General features: G+C 44.7%; 2 protein-coding genes across 14 annotated transcripts in view; one reads left to right on the top strand and one right to left on the bottom strand.

Annotated features, from left to right (window-relative positions):
* DCUN1D3 (defective in cullin neddylation 1 domain containing 3) overlaps positions 1-1,977 on the bottom strand; it is a 46,740-nt gene extending 44,763 nt beyond the window's left edge. Inside the window, exon 1 of one of the 5 annotated variants that reach the window (XM_055233115.1) lies at positions 1,846-1,977. The gene's annotated coding sequence lies outside the window, so the exon portion shown is untranslated. Of the gene's footprint in view, positions 1-1,011; positions 1,121-1,330; positions 1,483-1,845 lie in introns of those variants that run through there. The other 4 variants (XM_055233117.1, XM_055233114.2, XM_055233113.2 and 1 more) reach the window with 4 other exon arrangements.
* On the top strand, positions 800-27,031 carry LYRM1 (LYR motif containing 1). Of its 9 annotated transcripts, XM_063612131.1 has the most exons (7): positions 2,122-2,251; positions 3,618-3,730; positions 3,822-3,849; positions 17,266-17,424; positions 17,624-17,638; positions 22,141-22,233; positions 26,023-27,031. In XM_063612131.1, exons 4-7 carry the CDS (start codon positions 17,266-17,268, stop codon positions 26,137-26,139), a joined length of 384 nt encoding a protein of 127 aa, XP_063468201.1. In that variant the 5' UTR covers positions 2,122-2,251; positions 3,618-3,730; positions 3,822-3,849; the 3' UTR covers positions 26,140-27,031. The 9 variants fall into 9 exon arrangements, with proteins under 9 accessions (XP_055089098.2, XP_055089095.1, XP_055089096.1 ...); XM_055233123.2 differs by lacking the exons at positions 2,122-2,251; positions 3,618-3,730; positions 3,822-3,849; positions 17,624-17,638 and adding exons at positions 800-893; positions 1,003-1,130; positions 1,425-1,662; XM_063612132.1 differs by lacking the exon at positions 17,624-17,638 and having other exon boundaries at positions 2,009-2,251.
* The last annotated feature ends 88 nt before the right edge of the window (positions 27,032-27,119 follow it).

Below are 27,119 nucleotides of genomic sequence, written 5' to 3'. Positions count from 1 at the left end.
TTTTTTTTTAACCAACAGCATATCAACAAAGAAGCCTTCTTTCCATTCTTTGCTTCAAACAATTTTTTCACATCCGTTATTGGTTTGTATTCGCCCTTAAACCAAAACTAAACAGATCACATTGTCTCATTTAGGACCCCCTATACACAAAGAATCAGCTACATAAAGATGAAAATCAGCACAAGCTGAATGTGTCACTGAAGATTTGTGTGTCACACATAAATGGAGAAAAACATAAAAGAGCTATTGTCCAACTGTAGAAACAAAAAAGTAATATGGGGTTTTCTGTTCTCTGAAGTGCATCATAAAAAGTGGGTGGAGAGAAACACAGAAATCCAGAATTAGCCTAGCAAATCATTTTGGGAAGAGCTGACAACATGTAAACTCCTCACACATAAAGTATTTCGAGCAAGAGACCTTGATTCCTGGGCTATGATGCCATTCAGGATTCCTTGCAAAGGCTCTGGAATTCCAGTATTCATAAAAGAAAATGCTCATAATAATCGGAGCGTATAACCCAGCGTGAGAGGTACTCCCAACGTGACAGCCTGTATGAAGTATTACAAAGCTTAGAGTTAAGATCTGGGATAGAGGCTGAACACCAAATTCAAAAGAGGTAACCAAGGCACTAAGTGCCATAAAGGAGGAAAGGGGAAGAAAAAGAAACCCACGATTGCCACTCAGCCACAGAAAATTGAAGTGGAAACCAGGGGTGTACATGGGGGAGGATGAGGGGTGAGAAGTGCGGCGGGGGGGAGGAGGGTGGAGGAACAAACAATACATTTGTCACCCCGTCCCACTTCCTATAGAGGATACAGGCAAAGCCTCCAGCCCCATTACCTCGGACACAGATGGTTATCGTTTATAGCAAAGGTGCACAAAAAGGCCTTCAGGTCTGAGCCCCTTAATTCCAGGGCTGTTAATGATTAAAGACAACGATGGGGGTGGGGAGGGAAATGAGGGCGGAGGGAGCTGGGAGATTCACCCACCACCTCCCCCTAGGGCTCCTACCTCACAGCGCTCACCCAGGACAGAGGACCAGAGTCTGCACCCGCTCCAGGGCAGCTCCAACCCCATATCCCCAGGCCCTGGGTTGAGGGGTGCTGGCGGTGGGGAGGCAGGGACAGTAGGTAAGTTTTCTGAGCCCTGCGGCTGACACGCCACAGGCTCCCCTCACAGCCTCTTCTTTCAGAGGGACCAGTCCAGACAACGCGCTGACTTCCACTCCTCCCTTTCCACCCCTCTTTCTCGAAGGTACCCAACCCCCGCCCCTTCATCTCTCAATGCCCCCCCGCCTTTTCCTCAACTCCCCCCCCTCCCCAAAACTCACAGCTGCTCCAGAGGTTCCTCCAGTCAAACCCTTTCTGGAAACGACGGCGGCCCGGCGGGTCCAAATCACCTACCATCCCCGCTCGCGTTTCCAGGCTCCCTACCCCCGCCGCCGCCGCCTCTTCTCCAACCACTGCCACCGCCTCCTCTTCATCTGCGGCCCACCGGCGGCGGCCGCCCCGAAGCCCCGCCCCCTCCATCGCCTCCTGCATCATCACTTCCGGTAACCCCGCCGGCCGCCAGCTCCAGGAGGGAGAATGGGAGAGGGGCAAGGAGGGAACGAGTGGAAGATTGCGTCACGACGCACGTAAAGACGTACGAAGCCGTCGCCAAGTAAGGGCAAACACCTAGCAACCGGGAGGGAGCTGGACTGGACCATTTTTTTTTCTTGTTTTACGGGAATGGAGCGGGGAGGATAATGAAAGCGTAAAGGAAAAATAGGGGGAGGAGGAGCTCAGCTTATTGTTGGATGCGGCGGGAGATGGGTAGAGTCAGTCAGTCGAGACTCCCCCAGACCTGGAACTGGTGCTCCCACAGAGGTGGGCCCGGTGGTTTGGTCCGGCCTGGCCTACTGGACCCGCCTGTGCTCGGTCAGCCACGGCTCTGCTAGGCTCCTGGCGCCGCCTCCTCCCAGCCCGCCGCAGGCTGCGCGCTTCTGTGGGTGGGGGAAGGCAGGACTGACGCAGAGTGAGTGTAGGGGATGGAGGCGCCGACTCCAGGCGCGGGAGACTCGCGGGGAAGGGGTTGGCTCCCCACGGGCAGGGATGGGTTGGAGGTTGGGCTGCGGCGTTGCCGGGAGACGGGCCTGTGTGACCCCAGCTTCGCGGGGGCGGCTCAGTGTCATCGCCGCCGGCCTCGGGGACCTGCCTCACGGAAGTGGCTCGCGCGTCCAAGAGGGGAGGCCTGGTGTGGGGACGCTCAGGTGCTGGCGTGGGGCCCCCTCGAAGGCTGTGAATCTTTTGGACCCCCGAATGTAAATGGGGGATGGTAGGGGCCGCTCCGGGGGCGAGAGATGTCTGGCTGGGGAAAGTTGACCCAAACCAGGTCCCGTACAGGAACGGAGACTCCCTAGGACCGTGAGAGCCAGCTTCGTAATTCCCTTGCTCTTCAAACCTGAGAGTAGGGTGTTGCTCCGTTACCTTTCATTCGTGTGCAGGAAAGAGTTAAGTAAATGAATAAAGAAGGTATCAGCAAGTGAGAAATGCCCCCCCCAAGACCGGATGAGGTGACAGAAGATGGGGGGAGGGCCCCTCGAAGTCGGGTAAGGCCGTTCAAAGGAGGCCACGGTTTTGCGGGGATCCGAGACAATGGGTTTTCTGGGTAGAGAGAAGAGCCAATGAGAAGGACTTTTAGGTTGGAAACAGCCAGAAGGCCATGTGGCTGAAGCAGACAGAGCCAGGGCCGGAGTGCTCTGTGATGTAGTTGGGGAAGTGGCATGACTGTAGCAGCGCCTTTTAGCCCAAGGCAGGGGTTTGGCTAATGTGTACCTGAAGGGTTTTAAGAAGGGAAGTGACCTGACCTGATTTACATTTTTAAAAATCCGCTCTGACTGCTGGATAGAGAAGGGTGGAAGTAGTTAGACCTGTTAGGAGACTGTTGCACTGTAAGACAAAGGAGAGGTAAAGATAGTGTTGAAAGGGCCGGCCCGGGCGCGGTGGCTCACGCCTATAAACCCAGTACTTTGGGAGGCCTAGGCGGGCGGATCACGAGGTCAGGAGATCGAGATCATCCTGGCCAACATGGTGAAACCCCATCTCTACTAAAAATACAAAAATTAGCTGGGCGTTGTGGCACGCGCCTGTAATCTCTGCTACTCAGGAGAATCGCTTGAACCCGGGAGGCGGAGGTTGCAGTGAGCCAAGATCGCGCCACTTCACTCCAGCCTGGGCAACAGAGTGAGACTCCGTCTCAAAAAGAAAAAAGAAAAGGCCCTCAGTCACAGTGGAAATGGAGAGAATTCCATTCAGCATATATTTGGGAGGTAGTGCTTGCAGGACTTGCTGGGGAATTGGATGTGAAGTGTGTAGGAGAGGGAGGAACCAAGGTTAACTCCCTACGGGAAAACAGTTTAGAAAGGAATATCGAAAGTTCTCTTTTGAACATATTAAGTTTGATAAGTCTATTAACAAGTCAAATGAAGTTGTCAAGAAGTTAAATATATAAGTCGGAGAAAAATCATAGTTGGAGATAATAAATGAGGAAGGCAGGGAGGAGCTCCCAGATTACCTAAGAAGAGGGTGTAAATAAAAGAGGAAGACCCCTAAATCCCTTGGGTTCTTACCATTTAGAGAGTACCCAGAGAAGGAGAAGTCAGCAAAGGAGACGACACAGACAAGACCTCAGAGATCAAAGGAGGAGGCCCCTTAATATCCTGGGATAATGGGACCCATCTCCGTAATCAGTGAGTCTCATCCACCCACTTGCCAGCTTCTACCAACAGCAAGTAGAAGCTAAGTCCTGGCTCTAATCTCTTTCCTCCCTCCCTCTCCCAGCTGTCAGTGCTTTTGGACTTGTGCTCAGGTAATTTGTGTCCGTTATAGAAAACCTGACTTTTTGGATAAATTGTCTATTTATATGGCTGTCTCCCCCAGGGACTGTTTCTTCTTTGTGTCTTCCTGGCTCCTGGTACAGAGCCTTATCCATATGGTGGTTGTAGCTGGGCAGGAACACTGTGTTCATAAGGTATCAGCCATACAATCCAATAGCTTCTCACAAAAAGGGGCTTTTGTCCCTGCCACTGCTGCCAACCCCACCACAATTACGGTCAGTTCCACACTATAGTGTAAAGGGTATCAGAAGACGAATAAGAAGGCCTGGCTTTCGATCCTGGATCTGCCACTGACCAGCAGAGTGGCCATGGATAAAGCTCTTCTCTCTGAGCTGAAGGGTTGGCCTAGATTTGAAGTTGCATACTGACAAGACAGATATTGCCTGCAAACATATTGTTCAGCCCACACAGTGATTTAAATTCTTTTTTAAATTTACTTGCCAACATTTAAAAATTGGACATCAAAATCCAGACTTTGGGCTTCATTTGAAAAATCCGACAATCTGACAACACCAGCCTGAAGTTCCTAGAGGTTCCTACACAGCAACTGTCAGCCAGAGCTGAAGAGCTGCCTCCTGTCCTATATGGCTCATGCTCAGGGTTTGCCAAAAAGGCCTCTCCTCTCCTGCTACCTGCTGACCCCTGTAGGCATTTGATTTGCAATTCTTGGTCTAGGGCTGTGCTATCCCTGTGTAGCCACTGACCATATGTGACTATTTAAATAAAAATTCAGGTCCTCCAACACATTATGTTTCAAGTGCCAGTAGCTACCTGTGACAGGTGTGTGTCCTATTGGACAGAGCAGATAGAACATTTCCTTCACAGAAAGTTATCTTGGTCAGCATTGGACTGGAGGAACTCGAGGATACTATATAGGCTAGTCATTCTCTGCATGTGAAACTCAAGGGAGTTAGCCTACTGAGGAGCTCTGGTGCCTCTGCAGATGGGAAAGTTGCGCATTCAGTAGTTAGTTGATGGTGGAGGAAGCTGTCCTGAAGGCCTGGACCCCTGCACAGAATGTGGTTATTTATCAGAGAGTTGCATCAAGGGTCAGGTGCTAGAAAGCCCCAACTGTATCTAGTGTGGCATGCAAAGCTCTTTGGTCAGTTTCCTAATCCAGTTCCTCAGAAAACTATCACAAAGCAAGAACTTAAGTCAGTGTCTTGTGTTCTCAGACTTCTCGACTTGATATGAAGGGTGAAAGATCCTGGCTGGGGAGTTATGAATGAATGAATGAATGAATGGTTGATCTTTAGCATTGGCCTTCAATTCCAGCCCCTCCCCTACATCTCTTCCACTGCCTTCTGCTACTAGTAACTGGTAACTGCTTTTCACCACCTCTGACTGACCGGTACCTTTTCTTTGCCTGTTAAAATATGCTAATAAGGAAACATACTTCCATTTCTTTTGAATTGAGGGGCCCATAACTTTTCATTTAGAACTTCTATCCCTGATGGAAAAAATCGCTGTATATCCGTTGGTTGTTATCTTGGTTACAGTAGCCTGATTGGAGTTCCCCTGTACAAATATAATCTTGTGTGCGCTCCGGTGCTGGTGTGATATGTTTAGAATGGGTGTGCTTGCCTCCTGTGATCTTGTTTGGGATAGACGTTTTAGAAGTCTTTCAGACATTAATATTTTGTTTTGGCCCTGTGTTCTAAAAATTTCCCATATTACAGGGCCTAAACTAAATTATTTTCCCTTAGGTAAAATAAAAATACCATCCACCCTCTCCTCCCTGCCCCCTATTGCTGACAGACCGTATTCTTGTCATTTTCTGTGTAAAAAGATGCTGTTTCATAAAATAGCTGTGGTATGATTAAGTATACCACACAAGCATATCCTGAAATTTGCAAAACAGTGTGTGGCGTGTGTGGCATTACACTTCCCTTTTTGGATTCTAGTAACCAAAAACTGAATCTGAAACAGGAAATAAGTCTGTGGTTTTGTGTGTGTGTGTGTGTGTGTGCGCGTGTGTGTGTGTGTTTGATTGATAGAGGGGAGGATATGGGACCAGAAATGTATGGAGAACAATTTCACTTAAAGGTTATTTGATTGTGGTAAGAATATGGGTGTACACCAAAAAGGAGGGAGTATAACAGATCTAAGAGAAAAGTGCACTGAGGGATAAACAAGGAGTAAGAGATAAAGGAAGAAAAATAGGAAGGGAAGCCTGGTCATGCCTTTGGTGTTGGCACCTGCATTATATTTCCAGTAAGAAGTATGCGCTGTGGTCTGAAGATAAGCGGTGCTTCCAACAGGGTTATTTACTCATACCAAAGAACAATAGCCCTTTGCTGTACAGCGATTATTAATGATCAGAGGGAAACAGCTTTAGGAAAATCCATTACTACCACAAAGCAATAAATTCACCAACAGGCCACACATTTCTCTCCTATTCAGACAAAGCTTAGCATAGATAAAAGAGGCCTCATTCTTCCTCTGTTTCCTCCTATTCAGGTAACATTTGCCTTTGTTAACTCTCAGTGCTAAGTGATGTACATGGATTATTTCATGAATAATCCTTACGACTCTGAAAGGGGTTCTGCTATTACCCCATTGTACATTCTAAGAAACCAAGTCTCAGGCAGGTTAATAATTTGCCCAATGGGGTAAAGTCAAGATTCAAACCCAGCTTTGTCCACCCAGAGCCCAAAATAAATGTTCATTTATTTCGTATTATATCTGCTATTCCTTACAAATGGGACAGACATTCCCTACTCTGCTATACAAGGCAAGAATGTCTGGTTGCTCTGACATTATCAAGAGCATTTCAATTCCGTAGAGGTTTTCCAAATGACAGTTTTAAGTCACAGTTTTCTAGATTGATTTTAACCCATGATCATTGAGTATAGTGGACCTTATTCCCCAAAAGGATTTTGTTTTTCAGGAAAAAAGTATCAGAACCCCATTCTTCTATGTTTGGTTCTAAACTTCATGGAAATATTATAAGGTATTTCAGTCCAGTGGACAAACCCTAACCAGACTTAAGAAAACTTAAGAGTGAGGGTTACATCGTAACTGTGTCTCTTACGCTGTTCTGGATGAAACTGATGAGGATTCCTCCCCAAGTAACACTGAGTCTCCAGTTCTTTATCCTGACACACACTGCTCTTGAAAGCATCCTAGTCAGGGCTAATTAGTATTTAACCCTTCAATGCTCTGGGATCATCAGTTGGGAAGCTTGTCCAGATACCATCATGTGTATCTCAGGATGAGAATATACGTTATCAATGACCATTCTGTGTGTGTAAATTTATTCTTCTAATACATATTTGTCATGTTCCAACTATGCGCCAGCCTAGGCATGTAATGTACAAGACAGTCCCAAATCTCTCCCTGCTCTCCCCACCTCCTACTCCCTGCAACACACACGGTGGAAAAAGAAAGGTAAGTCACGCAAAATTATGATAGAGTAGGATGAACATTATGACAGGGGTATGCTAGAGGTGCTAGGAGTGCACATAGCCGGGACACTGACCCAGCCCCAGTGTGAAAAGGGCACCCATCCAGAAGTGATGGAAGTCAAAAGGTGGAAGCAGCAAATAGGCAAAGAAAGAGTATTTCAGTTGTATGAACTAGAGAGGCTTCCTATGGCAAAAAGAAGGACATTGCACATAATGAGCACAGAAGACCATGATTTCATTTGGGTGGAGTTTATGATTCCCCCTCCTTGCTAAAAAAATCATAAAGTACTTGGGAGAGAAATTTGACTATACTACGGTCATGAGTTCTGACGAGGGAAAAAATTCCACCTAGGGGTAGGTCTTTCCTGAAATAAATGGAAAGGGGTGTTTAACTTCCTGGGGCTTGAAAATCAGGGTAAATTCCTCTTGCCTTTGTCCCTTTTCTTATTTGTACTGCAACACATTTTCTTTAGAAGGCAAAGCCTCATGAGAGTCCAGCATTTGGAATTTGGACATTCCTGACACCAGAGTCATACTTCTATAAATCTCATCTGGGGAAAGGGAATTTTCATCTTTGCTCTTAAATTCCTAAGTGTTCGTGCTGCAACGGTCTTTCCAAAGGCAGGGGAACTGTTCCAGAGGTGGGGAAAAAGGGCACAGTGGATGAGGCCCCTCATACCAGCAGATCTTTCCATAGTCCTCCTGTAGAACTAGATGTAGACACACCAAGTGTCTAGGTATGCCTTGTACAGTAAGTTCTTGGAACCTTCCCAGACCCTCTCACTGCACTTTGGACAGTGAGTGGCAGAGTGAGTGGGTGTTTGGTGTTTGGTTTTTGTTTTTGTTTTTTAGACTGATCACTGCCCATTATGAGTCCCCATTACTGACTCCAAAATGAAAACAGAAAAGCTTATGGTCAGTCAGGAAAATAATCATCCAGCTTTTTTGGCTCTTGACCCTGACTCCTGTCAACTAATTAGGGGCATTAGGCAAGATCTTGTTTCGCCATCTGTACAAGTGTTGGAATTATAAGTAGTTATGATATACAGTAGTTTGATATACAGTGTATTTAAAAAGATATAAATCAGACCATGTTACTCCAGCTTGCATAAAATCTACCAGTGTCTTTTGTGCTTAAGACCAGAAACAAAGTGCCTTTCCAAGGCCTACCCCCAACCTGTGCTGGATTCTGTGGACCTGTGGCCCCTTTCCCAAAGGCTCTTGTTGCATTCATGTTCATCTTTTTTATTTTTATTTTTTGAGACAGAGTCTGACTCTGTTGCCCAGGCTTGAGTGCAGTGGTGTGATCATAGCTCACTGCAGCCTTTATCACCTGGGCTCAAGGGATCCTCCCACCTCAGCCTCTGAAAGTGTTGGGCTTATAGGCATGAGCCACCATGCCTGGCTAATATTTTTATTTTTCAATGGAGATGGGGTCTCCCCATGTTGCCCAGGCTGGTCTCAAACTCTTGGGTTCAAGCAATCCTCCCACCTCAGGCTCCCAGAGTGCTGGGATTATAGGCATGAGCTACCATGCCCTGCCTCATGTTCATCTTTGAAGTCGATTCCCACGTCACATCCTTTGCTTCTGTTGTTCCTTCTTGCACCAGCTTCCCCTTACCTGGGTCCATTATTAGGTTCCGTCACACCATTCAGGACTCAGCTCAAATGTCACTGACCACCCAGAAAATAACCCCCACTTCTGCTCATTTGTATCTTATTACTCTTCAGAGTACATATGACTATCTGAAATTCTTGTTCTTGTACATCATCTGCCTCTGCCACTAGAATATAAGCTCAAGGAGGGTAGGGACCATGGCTGCTTATTTATCACTGTATCCCCAGAAACGGCAGGTGTCTGGCACATGGTGGACCTTCAATAAATGTTGAGTGAGTGGATGGATGGATGGATCCTTGGAAGGGAAGAGTAAGGCCTACCAGGTAGTAGCACTGTAGTGAGCCCCTTCACTGGTGGCTTTTATGTCGGCTCCATTGGAGTTGGAGGGGGCAGGGTTGCCACAGGGAATGGAAGAGCAAAGTGGTGCAGCCATGTGCCCAGCCTGCTTAGAGCATGCTGGTGTGTAACATAATTAAAAAGGGCGGTTGCAGGTTAGGAGCAGGGGCAGATGGCAAATGGGGAAGACTATTGCAGTTCACATCAATGTGCAAAAAAATTGCTTCCTTTGCTCTTTGTATAGAGAGGGACTAGAATTATTTAGTTCCCTTTGTCACAACTAGCTAAGCTCTTTAAAGCAATCAACAGACATTCAACATTTAATAAGATCAAACATTGTATTTCGTGATTAAAAGCATGGGCTCTGACTTCAGACCAGCTGAGTTTGAATCCTGGCCCTGCCTATTGTTAGCTGTGTGACCTTGGACAAGTTACTTAATCTCTGCATCAGGTTCCTCCTTTGTAAAATGGGGGTAATGGTAGTATCTGCATATATAGAGTACCTAGCAAATTATCTGGCACACAGTAAATGCAAAGCAAATGTAACTTTTAATATTTTTATTACTGTAATGAACAAGATACAATCCTTGCCCTCCAGGAATTCAGACTCAGAGAAGAAAAAACATAAAGTGAAAGAAATGCAGAACTATCTGCTGGCCATGACAGAAGCAAGGAAAAGGTTGCTTTGGAAAAGCTTAATAGCAAGTAGGTGTCTGTTTGATGGTATGGAGTGGCTAGCAGAAAGGAGACATTGTAGGCAGAGGAAGACTCAGCCAAGACAGACAGAAGTATGACATGGCAAGGCACCTTAGAGCAGTAGCTCCACATCACAGTTTTTGCTGTTTACCTATATTTGAAACCAGCTTAAAAAGTTTTTTAATTCATTTCTTTAAAGGAAGCTGTATATCACATAAAATCTAAATCGCTCAAAATTATGGGTTTGATGGGCTATTCTAATATACAGTTTGTATTGTATATCTAAGATCACCTCCCCAACCAATCTTTGGGACACTTGGCATTAGGGGACACATCTCTTAACTATGACCAGAGGCCAAAACACACTGGCAGCAACATCTGTCAGCCTTTTCTTAGTTGCATAGACCTGCACATCACAGAGGCTTGGAAATGATCCTCACCTCCATACATGTATAACCCTGTGTTATAACAGGGCGTGATTTTTAAGAAAAGAGACCAGCTTCTAGTCCCATTTCTTTCCATGTACACCTCATATCTTCTGTCTTTCTTCATTCTGGGATTTGGGGGTTAGGGAGATGAAAAGGAGTAAAGAATTGCAAGAAATGTCAGTCTCAGAATAAAGATTATAGAAGGTTAACTTTTTTTTTTTTTTAATTTTTTTTTTTTTTTTTTTGAGACGGAGTCTCGCTCTGTTGCCCAGGCTGGAGTTCAGTGGCGCAATCTCGGCTCACTGCAAGCTCCGCCTCCCGGGTTCACGCCATTCTCCTGCCTCAGCCTCTCCGAGTAGCTGGGATTACAGGCGCCCACCACCACGCCCGGCTAATTTTTTTGTATTTTTAGTAGAGACGGGGTTTCACCGTGGTCTTGATCTCCTGACCTCGTGATCCACCCGTCTCGGCCTCCCAAAGTGCTGGGATTACAAGCGTGAGCCACCGTGCCCGGCCAGAAGGTTAACTTTTAAAAATCTACATGGATAGACTTCGTGACCAGCTGAGACCGCAGTTGAATTGTGGTCCTGTAAACTACTGAATATTCCTGATGTGTTGCCGGTAAGAAAATCCCAGCAGACCCCATTGTATCAGATCAACCCCTGATATAGTAAAGAAGGGAAAGGGCTTCCTTAGTCTCGCATTAATTGTGAGAGATAATTGATAGTTTTAGAGCAATAAATGTTGGTTTCAAGCCATTAAATCCATATTCGGAAAAGGTGATTTTTCTAAATGAGTTGCTTTCTAGGAACAAAGACAAAAATATAAAAAGGAAAAGAGCTTTTTAAACTTTTAAAAAAATATATGGCTGATTCTGTTTCCAGAACCACAAACTTTCTATAGCACAGGATACTCTCAATTATTCAGCAAACATTTACTGAATACTGATTATATACCTTTCTAGGTGCTGAGAATTCAGCAGTAAATAAGATGAATGTGATCATTGTCCCCCATAAAGGTGAGAGTCTGCTGGGGGAAGACTTTAACAAACCATTACTTAAGTGAGGAGTGCTATACAAAGAAGAATATTAGGACCTGTGAGAAGGTTCAACAGAGAGCCCCAACCCAATGGGTGTGAGGGAAGCAGGAGGATTTTCTGAGACATCCATATTTTCACTGGGAACTGCAGGATGAATAGGGTTGGTCAGGTAAAAGGGAGGGGGTCAGGGGAAAGCCTTCTAGAAAGAGAAAACAGCATGGATATGTGCCCCTGAGGCAAGAAAGAACATGGTTCCCTCAAAGACCTGTAAGAAAAGAACAAAAGAAGCATTTTTCTTTTCTTGCCTTTTCTCTCAAGACTTGGAAGGAAATGGTAGGCTAGATTTAATAGTACACAATGGTGAAGACAGCTTTAGACCCTTCTCTCGGGAAATCTTTGGAACTTGGGTTTTCTGGGTCACCTGATGTTGCAGAGTGAGACATCACATAAATCCCTTTCAGGATTAGTTTTCAAAACACTTAAACGTTAATTAAAGTGTTTTGAAAATAGTCCTATTAAGTACCAATTGTTAGCACTGCTCATTACCTTGAGGGTATTAACCTAATTGCAGGGCTTGTGTATCAGATTATGGCATATGATCAGTTAGAGTTTGAAGCAATGATTCTTAGAGTCATGGAAGGAAACCAATTAAAGTTAGATTTTTAGAGAAGGTTGCTTTAGCCGGTTGTTGTGGCACACGCCTGAGGTCCCAGCTACTCTGGACCTGGGAGGTCAAAGCTGCAGTGAGCCGTGATCATGCCACTGTACTCCAGCCTGGGTGACAGAGCAAGACCCTGCCTCAAAACAACAACAACAACAACAAAAAACCTTGCTGCTGATTGAATATGCCTGACCTTCGTCACTTTTCTCAAGTGTCTTGCAGTCAAGAAGTTCTGTCTGTTAATGACAGAGAAGTGAAGCAATCATTAAGAGATGTTAGTTACAGACTCCCTGTACCTCACAGGAACTGACTCATGTATGAAAATACACACATAAAACCATGGAGTTTTAGGGAGAGCCAGAAACTCGGAAACCTGTTTCCTTACCAGGAAAAATGTCATCATCTCATCTGGGTTTTTATTACAATAAGCCACAAAGCATGATGTTCTCTCTTGGTTTTTATGAATTCCTTGTAAGCATTTTTTCTGTGCAGCCTCATAGACTCAGAATTGGTATTGAATATAACTTTGGTCCTTTTAACCTTTGAATTAGGTGAAGTAGTATTTGAAGCTTTTCATCAGTTGGCTCATTCTTTACTCAAGAATAAACCTCGGCCGGGCGCGGTGGCTCACGCTTGTAATCCCAGCACTTTGGGAGGCCGAGGCGGGTGGATCACGAGGTCAGGAGATCGAGACCACGGTGAAACCCCGTCTCTACTAAAAAATACAAAAAAAAAATTAGCCGGGCGTTGTGGCGGGCGCCTGTAGTCCCAGCTACTCGGAGAGGCTGAGGCAGGAGAATGGCGTGAACCCGGGAGGCAGAGCTTGCAGTGAGCCGAGATCGCGCCACTGCACTCCAGCCTGGGCGACAGAGCGAGACTCCATCTCAAAAAAAAAAAAAAAAAAAAAAAAAGAATAAACCTCAAGAAACGTCATCAGGTTCAGGGTAAGTGCTCATATTGAAAAGAGAAATTCTCTGTAAGGTGAATTCCTTGCAAGTACTTAGAATTCTGAGGTAAACATGCCCACTTCCAGCTCCAATCTGCATTCTTTAGCTGCTCAAATTCTCATAATTTCAGGACTACCCTAAAGCATATTATCTCCACCTCTTATGCCTTTCCCTCTGTAAGTTGAAAATGGATCATGTTCCCAAAAGCAAGCAGTGAGCAGCTTACTTCCCGATCCTGATGAGCCTGTTAGAGGAAAACCCAGAACTCAGAATGAGGTGTCCAGCTGCCTGGCCTTGCTACTTACGCACCAAATCTGCCCTCCTTGTCTTCCCACCCTGTCTTCTGGTTCAAGGCCGTACAATATTCATTGTTCTGATTCTGACTAATCAGAATCTTCCAGTAGTGGGACTTTTTTTTTTCTAGCTTCCCTGAATTTATTTTAGATATAGAAATGTAAATAGTTATGAAAAAAGGGGGGGGGGGCTGAAATACTTTGTTTTGTTTTTTCATTTTTATAGAGATAGGGTCTCTTTATATTGCCCAGGCTGGTCCTGAACTCCTGGCCTCAAATGATCCTTCCATCTCAGCCTCCCAAAGTACTGGGATTATAGGAATGAGCCACTGGAGCCAGCCTGAAGTTTTTAAATAAGTTGTTGGGGTTTGCTTGTTTTTGAGATGGGATCTCACTCTGTCACCCAGGCTGGAGTGCAGGGGCTCAGTCTTGGCTCATAGTGCAATCTCAGCTCACTTCAGCCTCCCGGGCTCATACGATCCTCCCACCTCAGCCTCCCAAGTAGCTAGGACTACAGGCACGTGCCATCACGTCTGGCCAATTTTTGTATTTTTTACAAGATGAATGTTTTGTAAAAAACATGTTACCCAGGTGGGTCTCAAACTCCAGAGCTTAAGTGACCTGCCTGTCCCAGCCTCCCACAGTGCTGGGATTACAGGCATGAGCCACTGCACGTGGCCTTAAATAATTTTTTTTTTTGAGATGGAGTCTTGCTCTGTCACCCAGGCTAGAGTGCAGTGGCCCAGTCTCGGCTCACTGCCAGCTCACCTCCTGGGTTCACGCCATTCTCCTGCTTCAGCCTCCCGAGTAGCTGGGACTACAGGCGCCCGCCACCACTCCTGGGTAATTTTTTTTTTTTTTTTTTTTGTATTTTTAGTAGAGACGGGGTTTCACCTTGTTAGCCAGGATGCTCTTGATCTCCTGACCTCGTGATCCGCCCGCCTTGGCCTCCCAAAGTGCTTGGATTACAAGCATGAGCCACCACGCCCAGCCGGCCTTAAATAATTTTTTTTAAAAAGGAAACACCTAATATCCATCAGCAAAATAGATAGTACGTTGGGATATCTTCATACAGCAGGCTGAATTGCAGCCCTGAGAATATATGAACCAGAGCCATGTGTAACAACATGGATGAATCTTATGACTGTTATGGGCAAATAAAGCAAATTGCAGAACTTACCTATAAACTTTTTAAACTTGTAAAGCAGGCGGGGTGTGGTGGCTCATGCCTGTAATCCCAGCACTTTGGGAGGCCGAGGCAGGTGGATCACCTGAGGTCAGGAGTTCGAGACCAGCCTGACCAACATGGTGAAACCCCATCTTTACTAAAAATACGAAATTAGCCAGGCATGATGGTGCGCACCTGTAATCCCAGCTAATTGGGAGGCTGAGTCAGGAGAATCACTTGAACCCAGGAGGCGGAGGTTGCAGTGAGCCGAGATTGTGCCATTGCACTCCAGCCTGAGCAACAAAAGCGAAACTCTGTGTCAAAAATAATAATAAAAATAAATAAATAAATAAAACTTGCAAAGCAATACTATAAATGTTATGTGTAAAGATATGCACAATAAACAACAAATTCAGCATAGTGATTCCTTCTAGGAGAGGAAGGGGAATGTGATTTGGAAGGGGTACAGTGGGGGTTTCTACTGGATACATAATTCTTTAAGGTCTGTTGTAACTGTATGGCTATTATATTGGTCTCAATATCTTTTCTTTTCTTTTCTTTTCTTTTTTTTTTGGAGACAGTCACTGTTGCCCAGGCTGGAATGCAGTGGCGTGATCTTGGCTCACTGCAACCTTCACCTCCTGGGTTCAGTTGATTCTCGTGCCTCAGCCTCCCAAATAGCTGGGATTACAGGTGGTTGCCACCACACCTGGCTAATTTTTGTATTTTTAGTAGAGACTGGGTTTCACCATGTTGCCCAGGCTGGTCTTGAACTCCTTACCTCAAGTGATCCACCTGCCTCGGCCTCCCAAACTGCTAGGATTACAGGCATGAGCCACTGTACCTGGCCTCTATATCTTTTTGTATCTGAAATATTTCGTAATACGAATTTAAAGATACTGGGAATTATGCTTTTGAAAAATACATTTAGCTTTATGGAATATACCTACGTCAGTTCTCTCTTGGCCACGTCTTCTGAAATTAAAACTGATGGTTGAGACTAAAAACCCAGAGAGGCCTTGAGATCTTCAGTCATCAGAAAGATTTTTTTTTTTTTTTTTTTTTTTGGGACAGAGTCTCGCTCTGTTGCCCAGGCTGGAGTGCAGTGGCCGGATCTCAGCTCACTGCAAGCTCCGCCTCCCGGGTTCATACCATTCTCCTGCCTCAGCCTTCTGAGTAGCTGGGACAACAGGCACCCGCCACAACGCCCAGCTAATTTTTTGTATTTTTAGTAGAGACGGGGTTTCACCGTGTTAGCCAGGATGGTCTCAATCTCCTGACCTTGTGATCCGCCCGCCTCGGCCTCCCAAAGTGCTGGGATTACAGGCATAAGCCACCGCACCTGGCCAGTCATCAGAAAGATTTTTGATTATGCTTATTGGACAAGAAAGTAGACCAACGATTTTCAGAAATATTTCCAAAAAGGTTGTGACAGACTAAAAGAGAGATTGCAACCTGACAACCTCTGGGTGGAACTGAGCCTACAGACTCATTTTGTTTGGCCTGTACAGTCTTCACTTTTTTTTTGTTTTGTTTTGTTTTTGGAGACGGAGTCTGACTGTGTCGCCCAGGCTGGAGTGCAATGGCGCAATCTTGGCTCACTACAACCTCCGCCTCTGGGGTTCAAGCAATTCTCCTGACTCAGCCTCCCAAGTAGCTGGGACTACAGGCACATGCTGCCACACCCGGCTAATTTTTTTTTGTATTTTAGTAGAGACAGAGTTTCACCATGTTGCCCAGGCTGGTCTCGAACTCCTGAGGTCACTCAATCCACCTGCCTCAGCCTCCCAGAGTGCTAGGATTACAGGCGTGAGCCACCATGCCTGGCCTCACATTTTCAAAAATAATGACTTAGTGTGTTTTTTTGAGATGTCATAGTTTTAAAATCTGGATTGCCACCTATTTTTAAGCTATCAGGAAATCTGGCATTCCTAGGCACTTCTTTCTACATGGCAGCTGCTGGCTGGAGCTGAATGGCAACTATTCCCTTTCAAGGGGGCATTTCCTGTCCAGGTGGCCACTGTGCCCATCCAAGCAGGTCCTCTCATTTATATTACCTGCCAGGCCGTAGAGGCACTTGAGTTTGTAACCAGTGGATTAAATTCCATTTCTCCCTTAACTAGAAAATTCAGTTATCCAAAATATGCCTTCTCCTAGGCATTCAGGTGAGTAATATAATTTTACTGGACTGGCTTAAAGAATAATAAGTGTGAGTTTTGGTTTTGCTGTGTTCATAAATGTGGCCACCATGGCAGACGGTGTGGTTGAGCAACCCTCAACCTTGGGATGAATTACAAAGCCAGTTGAGAGATAACGGTGTTTCTATTACAGGGTTTTGGCAATGCTACCCAACAGATTTGTTGAGAAAGAGCAGTTATTTCTAGACTAATTAAAGGTCTTGATTAAAAAACTATACATCAGCCAGGCGCGGTGTCTCACGCTTGTAATCCCAACACTTTGGGAGGCCGAGGCGGGCGGATCACAAGGTCAGAAGATCAAGACCACGGTGAAACCCCGTCTCTACTAAAAATACAAAAAATTAGCCGGGCGTGGTGGTGGGCACCTGTAGTCCCAGCTACTCGGAGAGGCTGAGGCTGGAGAATGGCGTGAACCCAGGAGGCAGAGCGTGCAGTGAGCCGAGATTGCACCACTGCACTCCAGCCTAGATGACACAGTGAGACTCCATCTCAAAAATAAAATAAAATAAAATAAAAAACTGTACATCTGCCTGGCTGCCTCCTGTCAAGTTGCATTTTTATGTAAATTTTCCCTCTTCTATTTTGGTGGGTCTGAAGATGACAACGGCAACACGACAAGAAGTCCTTGGCCTCTACCGCAGCATTTTCAGGCTTGCGAGGAAATGGCAGGCGACATCAGGGCAGATGGAAGACACCATCAAAGAAAAACAGTACATACTAAATGAAGCCAGAACGCTGTTCCGGAAAAACAAAAATGTAAGTAGGCCCCACTTGGAGATTGTGCAGAGGAGAGTTGTTCCTTATGATATTTGTTTATTTATTTTCGGTCTTTAATCAAGAGGGCTGAGCCGCACAGTCATGGTGGCAGAACGTGGGGCAGGAAGGGGCCAGTGCACAGCTTGGCTAGCTTGCCTGACCACTGGGAAGCCTGTGTTTCTCTCTTCACTTGTTCCAGGTCTCAAGCCAGCCAGTAAGTGGCTCAGTGTCCTCAGAAGACCCCATGAGCCAGGTGACATGAGCAGGCCAATGAATTTTCAGAGGAGGAGCCAGTCCTCATACTGTACCTGTAGCTGGCCACTCCCATAGGAGGTGTGCAGGAAAGTGGTTTTTTGTTGTTGTTGTTGTTGTTTTTCCAATTCATAAACTATTCAAAGCCTCTAAATATAAACCCATTTAGAAGGAAGAGAATAGGATTAAGACACAAGGTTCCCTTCATAACAGCTTTGAACTCAAGCCTCTTTGGCTAGCAGAGTGAGGTTGCCCTTTGGGACCACAGAACTGGGTAAAATAGTGTCTCCAGTAGCAGGTTTAAGGGAACTGCACACACAGACAGCAGGGAGCCAGATTGGACCCACCCCTACGAACCCTAAAGCGTTAGCTGTTAGCTCCGGGGAAGACCGCCTGGCACTAAGCACAGAAAAAGGCTTTCATGCCTGATTTCTCTTCCGCCTCCTCACTGATCTAATGGATTCAGCGCTGTCACTGCTCCCCTCATGAAACCTCCTAACAGTCTACTGTCACCACTTTTCCCTCTCTGACCTCTGACTGTCTCTCTTTGGCCCTGTCATCACACACCCTCCCCCCAGCTGCAGGGGTCCTCTGAAGTTCAGCCCTCTGTGCTGAGGCATGTGCAACATGCAGCCACCTTGTGATTTAAGCCGTCACATCTGAATCCCCGGCTTTGGCCTCTGCCTGGCCACCTGAAGGACCTCACCACGGCTTAGTGGTCCAAAGCAGGGTCATCTTTCTACAGGAGTGCCTCCCCTTCCCCACTGGCCCATTGGTGTCACAGCTCCTGTCACCACTCTGCAACTCTTTGTTCTCATTCCTCACTCAACAAATATTTGATTGCCCACTATGTGCCAAACACAAGACTAGATGTCGAAGACAAACATAAGCCAAACCAAGACAGAGCTGTCAAAGGCATTTGAGTTAAATAGAAAGAAATATAGGCCGGGCGCGGTGGCTCACGCTTGTAATCCCAGCACTTTGGGAGGCCGAGGCGGGCGGATCACAAGGTCAGGAGATCGAGACCACGGTGAAACCCCGTCTCTACTAAAAATACAAAAAAATTAGCCGGGCGTGGTGGCGGGTGCCTGTAGTCCCAGCTACTCGGAGAGGCTGAGACAGGAGAATGGCGTGAACCCGGGAGGCGGAGCTTGCAGTGAGCCGAGACTGCGCCACTGCACTCCAGCCTGGGTGACAGAGCGAGACTCCGTCTCCAAAAAAAAAAAAAAAAAAAAAAAAAAGAAATATAAAATTACAGTTGAGAAAAGTGCTACAAAGGCTGGGCATGGTGGCTCATGCCTGTAATCCTACCACTTTGGGAGGCCAAGGCTGGAGGACCAGTTGAGCCCAGGAGTTTGAGACCAACCTGGGCAACATAGCGAGTCCCTGTCTCTTAAAAAAAAAAAAAAAAAAAAAAGCGTTACCACAGAAGCCCTCCTAATCTGCAGCAACTTCCCCTTCTCTGAATCCCTGACGCCTCTGGCTTTTCAAGGCTGACTTATGAAGTTTCTCTCTACCCTTCTGACCTTCCTCCAAACCCAGCTTCCCCAAACTTTTTCTGCTTTTAGCATAGACCATGCTTGCCAAACCAGAGTATATGTACCCCATGAGGTCCTTAAACAATCCTCTAAGGAATGGAAATAAAATACAACTGCTATTTCTATTTATCCTTTCATCTTTCTAAAAAGTCTGTCTGGTACACAGTTACAATGAACTTGTTAGTACATACATATAATTTATAAATTAATACATTTATAAATTAATATAAATACATATATGGGGGCTCTGGGCTCAGAAATATTTCAATGAAAAGAGTAGGTGATTGGCCAGGTGTGGTGGCTCACGCCTGTAATCCTTACATTTTGGGAGGCTGAGGCCGGTGGATCACTTGAGGTCAGAAGTTTAAGATGAGCCTGGCCAACATGGTGAAACCCTGTCTACTAAAAATACAAAAATTAGCTGGGCATGGTGGCGCACGCCTGTAGTCCCAGCTACTCAGGAGGCTGAGGCACGAGAATTTCTTGAACCCAGGAGGCAGAGGTTACAGTGAGCCAAGATCATGCCACTGCACCCCAGCCTGGGCAACAGAGGAAGACTCTGTCACCAAAAAAAAACAAAAAAAGAGTAGATGATCAAAAGGCTTGGAGATCCCTAAATAGTTGTTTATATTCTCCTTTTTCTTCTTTATTTTATTTATGTTGGCATGGTTTTCCCAACCAGATCATCAGTTCCTTGAACATATAGACAAGGTCTTATACTTTTCTAGTATATCCCAAGGGACCTCCTTGTGGTTGTCACTAAATGAATGAGCAGCTATAAATACTTCAGTTTAACTGACCTCCTCCAGGAAATCTTCCTCAGTTTCTCTGCTTCCCCCTCAACCCCATGCTGGCCGCCTGTTCTGAATTCCTGCTGTCTGTAGCAGTCACTGCACCCATTGATTATATACCACTGTGCCTTTTCTGTAGCTTCAGGTATCAGAGTTGTTCTGCCCAAGTAATAACTTTGATAGTTGAAGGCACTGTCCAGCCTGCGGTGTTGGGGATATCATAGTACATGCCCAATAAACCTTTGCACGCTCACTCACCTGAAGACTACTCAAGACTTTCGGTTTTCAGTTATCGCAATAACCCTTCCTATGCCTCGGCTTGGATTGGCTCGAGGAGTGAGCCAGAGGGAGGTGTATGTGCCACTGATGGTAATGAGATTATTTGGGAGTGGGTGGAAGAGGTACATGGGTTTTTAATTTTAAGATATGTACTTGCTTTAGCATGTGTTATAAAGGAAAGAGAATATTAGACCACAGTTTCACAAATACTATTGCTTAAGAGAGTCCATTTAATGAAAAATTTTAACATTAATGTAAGTAGTATGTGGATATGGCAGAATCATGCAGCCAGCCCGTGAATGACTGAATTTGGAGTACTCTAGCCCAAGCTTGTTCAGATAGCCAGCTGAAGCCCCGGAAGCCCCAACCCCCTTAACCATATCTTTGTCAAGGGCTTTTTCTTTCTTCCTAGTCCCTCATGCAGACATAAGGAGTTTCTTGTAACTTTGATTACTCTTCAGAGTTTAATAATCCAAAGGTATCCCATGAACTGCTCTGAATCTCAGTGGGCAAACGAGAACATGGAACTCTTTTCCAACACAGACAGCAAATCAGTGGCTTCTGAGAAGCACAGAGGTCAGAAAGTTGGGCCTCTGCCACAAGGGACTCACAGCCGTGGTTCTCTGCATTGCTGTTCCTGGAACTCTTCTCTGCTCCAAGAGGTACCATAGGACAGGAACGCCCTTGAAATTTCCAAGCCACATGGACCTAGGCTTTGCTGCGTGGGTGTCATCTGGTGCTGATGCAATCCTAGCTCAGCTTTGAAGTCCACTTGCAAACTCCTAGCAGAGCCACGTCTTGATTCATTTTCCTACCTCAGAATGAAAGAGTTTCTCCCCTTTTCCTACTTGGCTGTTTTTCAGAATGAACTTTTTATTCCTTTAATTGAAAGTGGATTACCATGATTTGACTATTTTGGAATTTCAAAAGCCCTTTGTTCCCCTTACTAATGAGCCAAGGCAGTTGACAGTTTAAGAGGTGTAGATCATTCTCCAGTGTCTTACTCTGGGGGTTTCAGGACAGCACTTGCAGAAACCATGGGGTTACTTTAAAGTTTAATCAACATGAGGGGGGTGTGAAGAAGCACTCTCAGTCAGTGCCGGTGGGAATATAATTTATAGATTTTTGGTAGGAATGTAAATTGGTGTGAACTTAGAGAGTAATCTGGGAATATCTGTGAGAATTTAAAATGCATGAATCTGTGACCTTTGTCCTAGCAGTCCTCTCTCTCTAGGAATTCATCTTTTAGATACATATGCATGTAAGCAAAGTAATTTTAGAGGGATCCGTAGCAGAATCATTTATAATAGCAAAAAATTGGAAATAACTTAATTATCCATGGGTAGGAGATTGGTTAAATTATAATAAAGCCTTCTGTTGGAATTTTGTATAGCTGTTAAAAAGAAGGGAGCAGCTCTATAGATGGAATATAGAAGGAACTTCAAGTTACGTTCGTGAAAAAGCAAGGTTCAGAACAAAGGGAGCTATTGTTTGTGTGAGAAAAATAATCAGCTTCTACATACATGTGCATTTTCACATATACATAGAATACCCCTGCAAGAACACACAAGAAACTGCTAATTGTTGTCTCCGAGATGAGGAACTGGAATAGAGGAGTAAGAGGGAAACGTAGTTTTTATGTTACATCCTTTTGTATTATTTGAATTATTTTTACCTACTTTAACAATTTTAAAAGTTTATGGTAAGCTTTAATATTAAATTGCTTTTGATTTTCCAAATTAGCAACATTTCATTTACTGGCTAGTGAACTAAAAAAGTTTGAGAAAATGTATACCTATACTCTATGTACCATTAGAAATATACTATCAGCCTCATTTCTTTTTCCCTTTTAATAGCTCACGGACACAGACCTAATTAAACAGTGTATAGATGAATGCACAGCCAGGATTGAAATTGGACTGCATTACAAGATTCCTTACCCCAGGCCAGTAAGTGTGACTCCAGTTAACAAGTGCTGGGTACTTACCCTCATCAACCCAGTTATTTCCAAGAATGTGTAAAAGAGGGCGAGTGCTTGCTGAGAAGCCCAGAGCTGCTGTAGGAGGCATGTTGGAAATAAGCTATCATTGCATGCTGCCAGCCCATCACAACAAAGTAAAATGTCAATGAATGCATGACATATCCTGCTTACATAGCTTTCCACGTATGGAAGGGAAAACCAGCTCACGCTGTAGAGCTTTTCTCTTTTCACTTTCATCTTTTTTATGGAAATGCGTTTAATTATAAAAGGCAGGTTTGTTGTTACTAAAAGAATAAAGTTCGAACATGAAAGGAATGCATAAAGTAGAAAGTAAAAATGGTCAAAAATTCTCATCCAGGCTAGGCACTGTGGCTCATGCCTGTAATCCTAGCACTTTGGGAAGCCAAGGCAGGAGGATCACTTGAGGTTAGGAGTTCGAGACCAGCCTGAGCAACACAGTGAGACCCCATTGCTACACAAAATTTAAAAATTAGCCAGGCATAGTGACACACTCCTGTATTCCCAGCTACTTGGGGAACTGAGGTGGGAGAATTGCTTCAGCTCAGGAGGTTGAGGCAGCAGTAACCCATGATCACACCACTGCGCTCCAGCCTGGGTGACAGAACGAGACCCTGTCTCAAAAAATAAATAAAATTTATATATATAAATTTAAAATTAAAAAATTATATAAATAGTACATTCAGAATGTTAAGAAACAAAATAAATTTCAAATTTATATGAATTTAAAATAATAAATGTATATAAATTTATTTTTTCTTAAATTCTTTCATACCATAAATTTAAAACAATAATTTAATTTAAAATAAGTTTTATTTATTTATTTATTTATTTGTGGAGACTGAGTCTTCGCTCCATCACCCAGGCTAGGTACAGTGGTGCAGTCGTGGCCCACTGCAGCCTTGACCTCCCGGGCTAAAGTGATTCTCCCACCTCACTTCCCCAAGTAGCTGGGACTACAGGCATGTGCCACCACGCCCAGCTAATGTTTTAATTTTTTGTAGAGATGGAGGTCTCACTGTGTTGCCCAGGCTGGTCTTGAACTCCTGGGCTCAAGCAGTCCTCCCACCTCAGCCTCCCAAAGCTCTGGGATAACAGGCATGAGCCACCATGCCTGGTCAAAATTCTTTTTTGTTTGTTCATTTTTTGGAGACAGAGTCTTACTCTGTCGCCCAGGCTGGAGTGCAACATGATTTCTGCTCACTGCAACCTCTGCCTTCCCAGTTCAAGTGATTCTCATGCCTCAACCTCTCGAATAGGTGGAACTACAGTCATGCACTACCACACCCAGCTAATTTTTTGTATTTTAATAGAAACAGGGTTTCACCATGTTGCCCAGGCTGGTCTTCAACTCCTGAGCTTAGGCAGTCTGCCCACCATGGCCTCCAAAAGTGCTAGGATGACAGGCGTAAGCCACTGCACCCAGCCCAAAATTCTTAAAAAAAAAAAAAAAAATTTCTCATTGTGTAGAGGGTGACCACTTTAACTGTTAAATGGAAAATTGCCAATATTCAACTCTTTTAGCTACAAAAACAGCAATTTTATGTTGTAGTGAGTCAACCTAATTAGTTTGGTAGTACACCCTTTTAGTCTTTTTTTCTATATTCATGTACCTACATTTTCTTTACATATGTAGGATTCTGGATATAATGTTATACTGTGTACTTATTTTACTTCATGTCTTCTGCACGTCTTTGTATGTAGCTCTCCCTCAATCTTTTTTTTTTTTTTTTTTTTTTTTTGAGACAGAGCCTCACTCTGTCACCTAGTCTGGATGGAGTGCAGTGGCGCAGTCTTGGCTCACTGCAGCCTCCTGGGTTCAAGGGATTCGCCTGCCTCAGCCTCCTGAGTAGCTGGGATTACAGATTACAGGTGCACCACCACCCACCTAATTTTTGTACTTTTAGTAGTAACGGTTTCACCATGTTGGCCAGGCTGGTCTCGAACTCCTGGCCTCAAGTGATCCGCCTGCCTTGGCCTCCCAAAGTGCTGGGATTATAGGTATGAGCCATCACGCCCAGCCCAATCTTTTTTAAATGATTGCATTGTATGCTATTGTAAGAATGTGCCATTGTGTTAGGGTTCTTCAAAGAAACAGAACCAGTAGAATGAAGATATGCAGATCTAGGGACAGCTAGATGTATATGTGAAGAGATTTATTATGAGGAATTGGCTCTCTATATATCTAGACAGAGATACATCTAGATACGCCTGAAAGGAGTTTTTTTGTTTTTTTGTTTTTTGTTTTTTTTTTTAGACGGAGTCTCGCACTGTCACCCGGGCTGGAGTGCAGTGGCATGATCTCGGCTCACTGCAACCTCCACCTCCCGGGTTCAAGCGATTTTCCTGCCTCACCCTCCCAAGTAGCTGGGATTACAGGCCCCCGCCACCATGTCAGCTGATTTTTTGTATTTTTAGTAGATATAGGGTTTCACTATGTTGGCCAGGCTGGTCTCAAACTCCTGACTTCGTGATCCGCCCACCTTGGCTTCCCAAAGTGCTGGGATTACAGGCGTGAGCCACTGTGCCTGGCCGAAAGGAGATTATAAGGAATTGGTGCATGTGATTATAGAGGCTGAGAAGTCCTAGGATTTGCCATCTGCAAGCTGGAGACCCAGAAGAAAGCTGCTGGTATTACTCCATTTGGGTCCCCAGGCCTGAGAACCCAAGGGGCCAATGGTGGAAATCCCCAGTCTGAGGTCCAGAGAAGATGAGGTGTCCCAGCTCAAACAGGCAGGAAGCAAAAGGAGCCGCTTCCCCTTCTTCTGCCTGTTTGTTCTATTCAGGCCCTCCATGGATTGGATGATGCCCATTCACATTGGGGAGGGCCGTGTGCTTTACTAAGTCCATTGATTCAAATGCTAATCGCTTCCAGACACACCCTCACAGATACACCTAGAAATGATGTTTAATCTGGGCACCCATCGCCAATCAGATTGACACAAAAAATTAAGCATCCTAGGCCAGGCACGGTGGCTTATGCCTGTAATCCCAGCACTATGGGAGGCCAAGGCAGGTGGATCACCTGAGGTCAGGAATTTGAGACCAGCCTGGCCAACATGGCAAAACCCCATATCTATTAAAAATACAAAAATTAGCCGGGCGTGGTGGCGAGCACCTGTAATCCCAGCTACTCGGGAGGCTGAGACAGAGAATAACTTGAACCTGGGAGGCCGAGGTTGCAGTGAGCTGAGATCATGCCACTGCACTCCAGCCTGGGTGACAGAGTGAAACCGTGTCTCAAAAAAAAAAAAAAAAAAGAAAGAAAATTTAACCATCCCAGCCATAATTTAACCAGCCCCTCTCTTGCTAGGCAGTTAGTTTGATCCCAATTTTCTGCTATGTGCAGAACATCTTTGTATACACACACTTTTCTCCCCTTCTTTGGATTCTCAACTTGCTATGTGATCCATGCTCGTTTTTTCTCCTCTATGCAGGCAATATAGCAAAGAGCACAGGCTCTGGAATCTGACAGATCTGGGTTCAAATCCTGGCTTCCCTTCTTAATGTATAACCTTAGGCAAGTTTTTTAACTTCTCTGAGGTTTCATTTCCTCATCTGTAAATATTAGAATAATAATCCCTTATGAGGTTGTAGGATTAACTTGTGTAAAGATTAATGAATCAATGTAGATACAGCACGTAGCAGAGGATATGGTACTTTCTGAGTAGATCCTCAGTGAATACGAGCTGCTGCAATGATTATGAGTATGATTCGTCGTATTATTGTTTTTATTCAGATTCATCTGCCTCCAATGGGCCTTACCCCACTCCAAGGCCGGGGACTTCGAAGCCAAGAGAAACTGAGGAAACTTTCCAAACCAGTATATCTCAGATCTCATGATGAAGTTTCCTAATCTAGAGGAAAGTTTATTTCTGCAAATGATGAGCCAACTAGTTCTTGAATGTAAACCAGATGGCAAAACACTTCTTGATTAGGGGCAAAAATTCAAATGTCTTCTTAAAACCTCCACAATTGATTCTCACCCTGTGATGTGCACTTAGATATCCCTAGAGTTTCTCAGTGTCTTTCTTCCTGAGTGGATGGCATTATCCCTAGAGGTCATGGACCTTACATCCTCACTGCAGTCACCTTTGGAAACAAGACTGAGGCCTGTAGAAGGAAAGTGGAAGGGTGCAAGAGCTGTTCATGGGAATTCCATTCACCACACACGCCAGCTGACGGAAAGAAATTTGCCAGTCACTGGAAGTTACTGTGGCTACTATAAAACTATGTACCACTCTCAGAATATTCTTAGGCTTTTTTTTTTTCAAGTTATAGATTTGCTTAAAAGTGAGATTTTTTTGTGTGTGCTTTTTTGTTGTCTTTTGACCCTTCCAGTTTCCAGATAAACTTGTATTAAAAAGTGCATCATTGGATTGACCATGGTTTTTCATGGAAATTTTATGCGATTTCTGCCTTAACTAAATGCATATATTCCTTATCTTAAAGCCTGTGGTTACTTAGGATGCACTTATAGGATCTGAAAAGCTCACCTTAAACTCATACTGCATTCATTATGAGTATTTTACGTTAACATAATTGAAAAGTACAAGGTCCAAGCTGGCTTTCAAATTATGTCTAAACAGAAATGGGACAAATAGACTTGAAAATAGAAGGGATTTATTCCACCCCTGCAAGGGTAGAGTCAGGCGAGAGTCCCTTGGTGAATCATTTGTACATCAGTGTCATTTCTTCTTAACCTCTGAAGAAGATGGGCATCAGAAATAAAGAGAAAGCACTATCAATTTTTATCTGTCTATTCTTTTTCAAAATGGACTCCTGACCCTCAGAAGCAACAGCTGGAACCTACTCCTGTGAGGAGGAGCACACGTT

This window comes from Symphalangus syndactylus, chromosome 11, assembly GCF_028878055.3.
Source record: "Symphalangus syndactylus isolate Jambi chromosome 11, NHGRI_mSymSyn1-v2.1_pri, whole genome shotgun sequence".
NCBI classification, from domain to species: domain Eukaryota; kingdom Metazoa; phylum Chordata; class Mammalia; order Primates; family Hylobatidae; genus Symphalangus; species Symphalangus syndactylus.
Note: the sequence above shows the minus strand (reverse complement) of the source record. Positions and strands in the feature narration are given on the sequence as shown.